General features: G+C 42.2%; 1 protein-coding gene across 8 annotated transcripts in view; it reads right to left on the reverse strand.

Moving 5' to 3' along the window:
- LOC122391091 (TIP41-like protein) overlaps positions 1 to 11427 on the reverse strand; it is a 13470-nt gene extending 2043 nt beyond the window's left edge. Inside the window, exons 1-4 of one of the 8 annotated variants that reach the window (XM_043384706.1) lie at positions 11358 to 11427; positions 1088 to 1297; positions 603 to 782; positions 146 to 374 (exon numbers count right to left, since the gene is read on the reverse strand). In XM_043384706.1, coding sequence (XP_043240641.1) covers positions 146 to 374; positions 603 to 782; positions 1088 to 1269 — 591 coding nt within the window. In that variant the 5' untranslated portion in view covers positions 1270 to 1297; positions 11358 to 11427. Of the gene's footprint in view, positions 1 to 145; positions 375 to 602; positions 783 to 1087; positions 1298 to 1459; positions 1671 to 4542; positions 4625 to 11209 lie in introns of those variants that run through there. The other 7 variants (XM_043384704.1, XM_043384707.1, XM_043384709.1 and 4 more) reach the window with 7 other exon arrangements.
- Positions 11428 to 11726: the final 299 nt, after the last annotated feature.

The following is an 11726-nucleotide window of genomic DNA, read 5'->3' on the forward strand; positions in this document are numbered from 1 at the left end:
TTCTAAAAAAAAAAAAAGTCAAAATCGATCAGCAATTCAAACTTCTTAGGTCAGTGGCATTTAGGGCGATATACAAACTAGCATGATTCGAAGTGAATCAACGGGAAGACGAATCCTGGCACCCGTTCACCTCAAACTATCTTACCACTTTGACATTGCATATGGCGCAGCCGTGATCGGCCAGCTCGTCCTCGAAGAGCAGGATGTCCTCGTAGAACATGATCTTCTCCTTTTGCTTCAGCTTCTCCATGTCGATGCGGTCGTCGGTCGGCTGCGGCGCCAGCTTCTGGTGGCCGAGCAGCGTGCCGCGGTAGTCGGTGGTGAACGTCCAGTCGAACGGACGAGACACCGAGTTGATGTGCGGCACGTCACCGCTGCCGACACCACACAGAGGCCGTGAGTAGGTGCATAACGGAAACGACACAGTGGACGGCTACGTATGCGTGCGGCCGTTAAATCGGTCGGTGTTTAAAAATGAAACGCCTTGAGTATGAAAGCCACGTAAAATAACAAAAAGACATCAAACAGGCACGCTATTGTATGGCACAGACAACGCTTAAGTTGTCGGTTCAATGACAATGTCACATCGATATCATGCATACCGTGAACTCTTCCACTCATTTGCGCAGGCCACCTTGATGAGGTCCTCGTGGTCGTTAACCCGTTTGAGCGCGTCCAGAGCGTTGAACTCGAGACCGTAGCCGGCTGTGTGCTGTATCCGCAGCGTGTTCTCTGGGAAACACATCTCCGGCAGGCCAGGCAGCGACAACTGCCGGCCGTACCTGACCAAAGACCGCAATGTCACTCAGCAGTGAGATTGACAAAAGCAGTAATGGTCATACCTGACCGTAGTAATGGTACGTCCTGACCGAAGACAGTGATGTCACAAGGCGGTGAGCCGTGATTGACGAAAGCAGTAATGATATTACGGGGAACGACATTAACGATGACCGTCTTACAAGTCACTCATGCCAAAATCCTGCTGTTAACTCATGTGAAATGAATAATAAAAGCACAGTATCTCACAAAGCATCCCCAGGGTGAACCAATGAACCATCCACTCAGTAACTATTCAGTAATTACTAACCTGCAAACTGAGCAGAGGGAGTGGCTCGTGCCGCCTTCAATCGCCTCGCACACCTCTGGCTGACGACATGTGGACTCCAGGATGTGCGACTTGGAAACAGTCAGCGTCCATGGGCCAAAGTCGAATGTTTGCACTTGAGGCTGGGACGGCCGGGCCGCCGGACTGCCTCGTACAGAGCTCATACTCTGACCTCAGGCCAGTCTCTGCGCCCTGTGGTAAGATAAAATGTTTTGTCACCACTAGTTGCGAGTCCATTAGAGCTTTAGAGTCTGAGCATCCACAGTGTTAGCAAGAATGGCATTATTAGTATCCAACCAAAAAAAAAAGAAGCAGAAAGATTAAACTGCAAAATAAAGGATGAAAAGTACATACCCAACAAATGCCAAAGCATATATTCTTTGCCGCGTTTTGGTCACACCTCAGTTTTTTTTTTTTTTGCAAGTATAAAGAAAAGCGTGGCGCGAAGTGCAGCATAACTTGATACAGTCCATGCCCTATTAATTATGGTACATCAATTTCGCATTGTGTGTAAAAATTTGACCCCAGGTCACAGAAGGCCAGGTCACCAAGTCAATTCAGCAACTTCTACAGCATACATCCCAGAAGTATGAAACTCAAGCCACAGATAACAGTAGTACTACTGTTATCTGTGCTCAAGCTAATGCATGAGAGAAACAGTACCAACAATTTGAATATCTCAGAATTATGATATCAGTGACCCAAGGTCAGGCCAATTTTGCGACCTCCCCATTATAACTCAATGGGAAAAATTGAAATACTGTTCTTTTGTTTGAAAACACCTTCAAACATTGGGAGTGGGACACAGGTGAACATGACACATTGAACCAGAAAATTGCACCTGTGGGCCGTTTTATGCCCCCATGAGGTTATCTCAGATCATGAAAAATCTCCAACAGTTTTTTTTACAATAACTTTATATAGAAACATGCTAGAATACCTAGAGAAAACACCATGAATGTTTTCAGTTCAACAACACAAATCAAATGAAATGCAACATGACCTTTTCTGTGACCTTGAACTGAGGTCAAATTTTTAAGAAGATCTTTTCAGGTTAACTTAGGGTTCAGTCAACTCAACTCAACAAGAAAAACATGATGTTGGCAAAATCAGCATAACACGAGCTTGGAGTCAAAAGTTATCACACAAATACTTCTTTTGCAAACACATCAAGTTTTGTAAGTTGTTGCCCTCTGGGGGCTAAACCATTGACCTTAGGTTAAATCAGAAAACAATTATCACTCTCAGAGACCTTTCGAAGAGCTATCAAGTGCACTTTCCTCAGTGCTGTAGCTCCATTGGTGCCTGATTACCATTACCAGACTGGGACACCAATTTATGAAGTTTTTTTTTTAATTTAGTTGAAACATTTTGAATGGAAGGATTCACAAGGACAGAGCCCCCCCCCCCCAAGGCAAAGGTTGTTGCGTTGACCCTGCCCTCTACCCTCCAATCACACAATCCTGGCTCTATGGCAGCATTTGGAGTACCGTAAACCGGGGTGACTTTGTATCACTTTTGATCAGTATGGTACAATATCTCCTATATCACTTGAGATTTCACTCTGGAAACTGTTTCATCATACCAATTGGACAATTCTCTATCTAACTGAGTACAATAAATGTCTTGAAATTTATCATAAATATTTTATTTTTTAACAAAAAAAAAAATTGATCATTCTCACCCAGAGGTCGGGGTGACTATGATCACTACATTAAAATCACCTTATATGTGCCATAGGAGCCCTCAGAAGGGGTTTGTGTGATAAACTTACATGTTTTAAATAAAAGCAAAGGCTTTGCTTGACATAAACTCAAACATTTTACAGCAAAACTATGAATCATTGAGGTATTAAAATAAAGTTGCATGCTCTGGGTCTAAACTCACATTACTGAGCTATAAGTAGCAAAATTGGCTACTTTAACCTCTGACTTCAAGATTAAGTAGCAGTCACAGATGTCCTAAGCCACAGGCTACCTGTTCTACATCACACTTTGTCTGCTGGTGGCTGTGGGACTGCTTGCCACACTGCTCATGCCCCTCCCAGTTGATTGTCTTTTTCACTTCCCATTGACGCTCCAATTACCACTGAGTAGAGCAGCTCAATGCTCATCCTCCATCATCAGTATCGAAGCCTTTCCTTTATCTTTCTTTATCTGGTTCTTTCTCATCTTTACCATTATTATTGCTGGAGATGCTAGCGAATTTATACTTCATGCCAATGACAACAAAAAACAAGCTGTGACATCAACATGATTATTCTAACTGGGACCCAAAGTGTCTGCTATAATGCTTCATTGCTTTATTTAATCATTGGCATAGCAAATACAGTTCACAGCAGCTAAATGCTCATTTGAGGCCCGAAATTGGTCTATGATCAAAGTCACCCCGGGTATCACTGTCAGCGCGGTTTATGGTATGCAAAAGGGGTAAATGTCAAGTTTAAGTCCTAAGAAGATTTCATTGATAAATTTTTCATATTTTTACATTATTTGACATCCTGAATCCAAAAATGATGCTCATATGTCTCGCAAATAAAAGAAAAAAACATAATCAAACCTGACCTAACCTTACCTACTTTTTTTTTTTTTCTATGCCGCCACCCATTATCAGGTGACCAGGAGTGCCCCCTCCCTCTATCCCAGCGACACACAGAACCTTACGTTAACACCATAATAACTTAAAATTGCAAGTCGCGGCACTCCCTGCTAGGAAATGAAATGTAACATAAAAAAGCAGAAGGGAGAAAGCCATACGAATTAGGGGAACAAAAAAGAAGCAAAGTAGTCAACACTGCAATCAGTGGTGACTGCCCACTACTGAAAGCCCCCAATTTATCAGCACACTCACACATCCATCACACTCACAACACCCACACACGCCGGGGAAAGTGTCAAAGTCCACTGGGGCAGGTTAGTTAGAGGGGGATCCACAGTCATAGCCAAGTCATCATCAAACTCTGGTCAAATTCAGCGCATGTCAGCAGCAAGGTAGCCCGGGCTCCCAGAGCACCCAACGAAGCGAGGCTTGTTGCCGGGCACTCCAAGGTCCCAGGCCGCCAAACAGATGGGGTGGCATATTACAGTATCATGCACACATCACACTTACACACTCATTTACACAAATAAATGATATCATGCAACCCAGCCAATGTAGGTATGCGCCCTAGTTTAGGCACATATTCTTACACACTTGTGTGTACTCAATTCAAACATGATAAAATGCCATGATGCACACACTTGTGTGTACTTCTGTCACACTTGTCAATTGTCACAATGTACACTGCACGGGGCGTACCTAATCAATGTAGGTACGCACCTAAGATCATAAACATTGACACCTACGTACAAATACATGCACATGCAATTATACATATACATACTACATACATTATAGACACTTGTATACGTATCTAGGCAAATATACATATTCATTACCATAGGCATGGTAGCGTAGGTATAGGATTAGAAGTCAAAAACATCTGTGAGTAATGCGTTTATCAATACTCAGTATTTATTAATTAAACGCTCTTTTACAATTCTTTTCAATGTATGTTTGGAAGGAGGTACATGTTGAATTTGAGGAAACAGGGGGGTTATAATTTCATTCCAAACTCTAGGTCCAGTCCATGCTATTGTTTGCGTTTTATACTTTTTGTAAGTAAATATTTCTTCAAAATGTCTAGCAGAGCGATTGCTTCTGCCGATGGGATGAAATCTGAACATCCGATCTATTCCATCTGGTAGATTATTGCATATTTTTCTATGCAAGATGAGTAGCATTTGCTGATTTCCAATGTCTTTTATCTTGAGAAGCTTAAGTTTTTTGAATATTGGATCAGCATGTGCCATCTTCGGCTGACCATCTATAACTCTTATAACACGTTTTTGGAGTTTTTCAATTTTTGACAAGCTTGATGAGTATGTATTACTATAAATAAAGCAACAGTAATTGACATACGATAAGAACAAAGCATTGTAAAGCAGTAACAAATGGTCACTGCTTAGAAAATATTTTACTTTGGTAATCATACCAACATTTCTACACAGCACGGTACATAGCTTGTTAATGTGTGTGTTCCACTTCATATCTTCATCAATAAACATTCCAAGGTATTTAACAGTTCCAGTCCTTTGAATTTCGACACCTCCTAGTTTCAGCATTACATCCTGTCTGTTTTTCTTGTTTGAATATATTTGGTACAAGGTTTTATCTGTGTTAACTGATAGCTGGTTTGCAGAAAACCATTCGGATATCTTGGGCATAATGGCATCGATGGAACTTTGTAAATCTGCTTCATTTTCACACTCCATGAAGACTGCTGTATCATCTGCATACAAATATGCAGTAAAATCCTTGCTAATGTTCGGAAAGTCGTTTATATATAAAATAAACAGGAGCGGTCCCAGGATAGATCCTTGCGGGACTCCCATATCTATTGATACTGTTTTAGATCTTGTTTGGTCTATTTGAACACATTGAGCTCGCTCGTTCAAATACGATGATATCATATCGTACGCCTTATCTTTTATTCCATAACACTTGATTTTATTTAATAAAATGTCTATGTTCACCGTGTCGAAGGCTTTTCGGATATCTAAATAAAGCCCACATGCAATGTGGTTTAGTTCAAGAGCACTTACAATCTTTTCTTGTAAGAGTGATATTGGCATGTACGTGCTCATACCTTTTCTAAATCCAAACTGGTGTGGATTAATAATACCATTTGTAACTAAATGATCGTTAAAACGAGTATGTAGAAGTTTTTCCAATAGTTTGGAAATCACCGGTAAAAGGGATATCGGTCTATAGTTATTAAAATGCTGATTATTGCCTGCTTTGAAAATTGGTTTAACAATAGCAAATTTTAGAAGTTTAGGAAAAGTACTTTCCTGCAGACAGAGGTTCATGAAGTGTACGATTTCTGGCATTATTGAGGCATAAGTTGCTCTAAATATTCTAGTATTTATCTTGTCATGGCCTCCACCGACCTTATTCATATTGTCTACGATGTTGGTAATTTCCTGTTCATTAGTGAGTGATAGGGAATCCAGGCTATTCCCTGTAAATACAGGTATATATTTTGTTGGATCTACATCATTTCGATGTATTTTATTTCTTAACTGCTTACCAACATTAGAAAAAAATGTGTTAAATCCATTAGCTATTTGTTGAGGCCATTCGACATTCGCATCTGCGGTATGGAAGGATTTTGGCAAAGCTGAGTGGCCAGATGAACCTTTCGTTATCTTTCTTAAGATATCCCACGTTTTCTTAGGGTTTGCATTTTTTAATTCGTTTTTGATGTACATTTTCTTTGCTTCCCTTAGAATATTATTAAGGGCATTTCTGTAATTGTTATATGTGGATATGTTTTCTCGATTGGGATATTTGTTCTTTTGTAGAAACAATACATTTTTACGGTTTATTGATGCTAAAATACCTGGACTGATCCACGGTTTAATTGGTGTATTTTTCCTAGAGGGTCTATAGGTAATGCTATACCTATCTATTCCTGTTGTGTATGCTTGTAGTAAAGTTTCACAGGCGATGTTCGGGTCTGTTACATTAGTGAATCCATGTAATGAATTTTGAAGGTGTGTTTTAAGGGCATCAATTTTCCTGTAGTCGAAAGATTTTATTTCTTCCCTTTGCAGTTTTCGCTCAACGCTTTTGATGCTGAGCGTGAGGAACACAGGAAAATGATCTGACAGATCATCATTGATCACTCCAGAGCTGTTTACAATTTCTATATTGTTACAATATATGTTGTCTAATAGTGACCACTTTTTTTCTCCATACCTTGTTGTCTTACATATGGATGGGAGGAATCCGTACGATGTAAGGAGATTAAAAAAGTCACGGGTAGAGTCATCGTTGTCAAGGTCAAAAAGGTCGAAGTTAAAATCACCTGCAATTATGCATGAGCAATTGGTTTGAGCTCGTGTAAGTGATTCTAAAATGGTGTCCATGTAGTCAATGAACTCGGATTGACATACACCTGGAGGTCTATAAATCTGTCCTATGATTAATACCTTAGAGCAAGGTAGTTCACATTTAATAAATAATGATTCTGTACCTCTCAGACCTTCTGTTTGTAACTTCACACAAGATTTGACTCGATCGTTGCGCACGTAAACGGCCACTCCTCCACCTGCCTTTCCTACTCTGCTTTCAAAGAAGGCAGAGTAACCAGCCATTGTGCGCTGTTTTTCAGTATCACGATTGAGCCAGGTTTCAGATATACAGATTACATCCCATTTGATACCAGTTGTGTGTAGAAATGTTGTGAGTGAGTCAAACTTTTCATTGTTGAGGATGGATCTGACATTCAGGTGTATAATTGACCATTGGTGAATTATTAGATCATCAGGTTTAGATCTATTGACATCAACTGAGTAGAATTTACATTTACCGATAATGTCCTCAAACATTCTTTGAGTTTCTGGTTCAAAGTTGCTTTCGACGCCATGAAATGGATCAAAAGTTTTCTGGTATAGATTATGCAAATGAGCATCATCAATAATGTGTAACGGCATTCACTAATCTCCTGGAAATTCAAGAGATTGAAAAGCTATACTCAGTATAGAAGGTAACACTAAATAACAGTGTTTGGGATGAGCAAAGAATATTGGTTTCAACCAATACACAATGTAAGAGCAACAGATGTACCTAACGAATGTAGCAGCATATGTAGATAGTTATACATAATAGTAGTGTTATGTAGTACGCATCTACACTACCGCCATCTGTAGATGTCTTGTTACGCCACCTAGCGGCAGCCGTATGGTCGAGCCAGCCTGAGCACCACCCAGCAGTGGCCCGTAAAAAAAAGCCCCGCGCGACAGCAGCGGCCCCGCGGCCGCCCCCGCCCCGGACGCCACAACCCCCCGGCGCGCCAACCCCACCCGGCGCACAGCCCCCCAGGAGCCGCCCACGGTCGGGGGCACCCCCGCAGCGCGCCAGCACCACGAGAGCGCCGCCGGCCACGGGCGGGCCGGAGAGCCCCGAGCCGGGCGGGGCCAGCCCACTCAGAAGGAAAAGACCCCGGACCGAGAGCAGCCACGACCCCACGGCCGCGCCCGTACCCAACCAGACAGCTCAGAGACCGCCAACAGGGGGAAACACATGGACCACACCCGCGACCAACGAGAGGCCAAGGGGCAGCCACTGCAGGGTCTCGCGAGAGCCACACTGGGACAGGGCAAAGGCCAGCACAATAGCATATTACAATAGTGAGTTGAAACCAATGTTTGGAGCACCACATTCAGGTTAGGACCCCCGGGCTGGCTGGGAAAAGAATGATTTGAAAGAACACAAAGCAGAACTAGGGTGAAATACAATTGAGCTTGCAAAGCCAAGCTCTTATGCTCAATAGCAATGGAGCACTTGCTCAGCTGTGCACAAAAGACAGTCAGCGGCAGGAGATCAGCATCCCAGTTATATATATGGAATTACCATTTATACTTTAAGCTAAGTAACTGAACTCTGATGAATGATATGGATGAATCTCAACAAACTCATCAGTTCATCTCAGCCCAGCCTTTGAATAGGTAGGCCTGCTACAAACATCAGGTCCACTGTAATACTTAGTAGCAGTACAGTCATCACATTCATTCTTCATTACAGCATTCATAAAAAGACCATTCTGCCTGGCCTGGGCGCAAAGCGCTCACTCATATCCCACACAGATTAAAAGGATAAAATGGCTTTTCTGCCAAGCCAGGCACTGTAGTGTCCACTCATTCTTCAGTTCACTGCAGTGCTCAGACACTCCATTCATATTAAAACTTGGTAAAACAGCCATGAAGGCTAGGCACTAGAGGTGCTCATCCATCCATCCACACAAGGTTAAAAAGGAGTCCATTGCTGGTCCTGGTGCCAAGGCACTGGTTCAACATTCATACTAGTCACAAAATACCATCAATCAATTTGCTTCATTAGGAAGCATAACATGCAAAATGTGAATGCAAAATTGCACTACACAGTTTTTTTGGGTTGCAGTCACAAGTAATACTGCATAGGCATCAGAGAATGATATTGAGTCAGCAAGTCCACTCAGTCACCCATCAGAGTCAATGTGAGTGTGAGAATCAACATCTCACATGATTAGAACACAAAGTTTTTTCATGGGATGGAGATATCCAGCACGGAGACTGAGTGATGTCACAGCTGAAAGCTATCACTCAATATCACACTAGAATCTAGATATAGGTATGATAACTTATTTGATGAAGCTTCACAAGTATGCAAATATTTAGTGGTATAGTGGCTAAGCTGAAGGGCCTGCTGTATCTGGGGCTTAGATAGAGACTAGAGAGCCTGCATTATCAAGTGAGGTTAACTGAGGCCAGTACAGTTCATAGGTAACAACTTGCACAAATTAATGACCATTGGTAGTTATTAATACCAAAATCTAGCATTTACCAAGAATAGGTAGGTATCTAATACAAGTATAAAATACACATGTGCCTATGTTGGGCAACATAGAAAACAGAAAAGACATTCCAGCCAGCCCAGAGGGACCCATTTATGAATATAGTGCAAGATTAACTGATGATTGAATGAGAGGTACGTAGAGCAGCTGATCTAGACTCTAGAGACCTTTTACTGTTGTTTCTTTGGCTGACGTTTGCTCTGCCTCTGGTTGGGCACAACAAACTCTGTCAGGTCAGACACCCGTCCTGCTACCCGCCCCTGCGGAATGTTGTCCAGGGTCTGTGACCTCATCAGGCTGTCCCGTGCTTCTGGTCCCTTGTTTCCAGCACTCTGGACCAGCTCAAGGATTTCCTGTTCTGTGTGCCAATGTTCGATGAGGGAATATCTGTTGTCCTTAGAGCTCCTGGCATATATTGATCCGTTTTTGGTGTGGTAGTTCACTATCAGATTTTTTTCTCTGAGCTGACCCAGGCGCCTGATCATGGCAGCCCTAGCCTCAGTGAGGTTTTCGTGAATAATCACTTTGTCTTTTGTATCCCGGGGCTGGTCGAACCGGGCCTGGTAGACCGCCTCCCGATCATCATGGTCCTGGAACTTGACCAGAACTCTTTTTTTGTTTTTTAGCCTGTGACAGGCCACGATGGCTCCTTGCATGTTCACATTGAGTTTGTCTTTGATGATTTTTGCTACCATGGCTCTGGTTTCAGAAGTTGGTTCCTGTTCCTTTTTTGGGAGTGGCACCCCATCTCCCCCCAGAATAAGAGTACTTTTCCGGTTGTATTGTTCATTTTTTTCTACTGCCCTCTCAGTGCTAATCACTCTTGTTTTCAGATCTATGTTTTCAGCCTTAAGGGCATCAAGTTCGGATCTCATGGCAGACATACTTTTTTCAAAGTCTGCTTTCAGAAAATCAGTGACTTTTTTAACTGCTTCTTCTATCATCTTTGACACGTCCTCCGTGCTAACACCCATCCCAAACACCCAAGATTTTTCAAGGAAGAATAAAGTTAGTGATCGGAAAAATCTCCTTATCAGCCCCACCTAGATATGGAAAGGAAATCAAAACAAATTTACCAAAATGAGGACAGGGCCCTCAACCCCTACCTCAGAAGAAAGAAAGGCAAGAGAAAATAATTAAACTATGCAGAAAACTCAGCGCCGCTTTCGTCTCAAATTCGTCCTCCGCCAAGGCACGTCCTCCCTCGACGCGCTCCACTAACGAAGTGACCTATAACCTACCAACCTACAACCTACAAACCTACCCTAACCTAACCTAACCTACAAACCTACCTACCTACAACCAAAAACCTACAAACCTACAACCTAACCTAACCTAAAACCTAAAATTATTGCTGTTTCATATTTGTATCAAAAGCGCCACAATTGTAGTTAGGACCTAAACTTGACATATACCTGCAAAAGGTGCCTTACTGAGGAATGCTTGCCTTGCAGGGTTCCCTAATCCCTAAGCCTGAGGGTTCATTTCCCTCTTATAAAACTAAAGAGTTATTCCTATATTGAAACATACAAAATAATCGCTTTCATATAAAAAGGTTCTATTTCCTTTGCTGATCATTCTGAGCACAAAAATAATAAATCCATTGCAAAAAAAACGAATTTCATGAAAGTGAACTATTCCCTTTAAGCAGCTTTTTTGACCCATACCACAGTTGCTTAAAAAGAAGCTTTGTCCTCCGTTACATCAATTAAATAAGATCTTGAGCTAAGTAAGGGTAATAAATATTTAATTACATACACCAAGGCCGTGTCCGTGACCACACTAGAACAAAAACAAAACAATCAGTACGCGGACCCGCGCAAGGCCATATGACCCGCGTGCCCGCGGCCCAAGGCTATCCCCGCGTTCGATGTCTCTCGGACGACGAAGATTCTACGTCATCCGGCCAATCACGTTCAAGGTCAGTGGGGGCTCGGCTGCGGTTATGGAAGGTGATTGGCCGGACGGCGTAGAATCTTCGCCGTCCGAGAGACATCGAACGCGGGATATATAACCGCGGCCCGCACAGACACAGACCATAAATGTCGCCAAAGCGTCATTCATTTTCTCTTGTCCACTAAATAGCTGCAATAAACATACTTATAAAAAAAGAAACTCATTGGGAAGCGTTATTACTACTTTCTTCTATATTAATACATTACTGAACCCATTGCCATACAACGA

This window comes from Amphibalanus amphitrite, unplaced genomic scaffold, assembly GCF_019059575.1.
Source record: "Amphibalanus amphitrite isolate SeventyFive unplaced genomic scaffold, NRLGWU_Aamphi_draft 000421F_arrow, whole genome shotgun sequence".
NCBI lineage: Eukaryota > Metazoa > Arthropoda > Thecostraca > Balanomorpha > Balanidae > Amphibalanus > Amphibalanus amphitrite.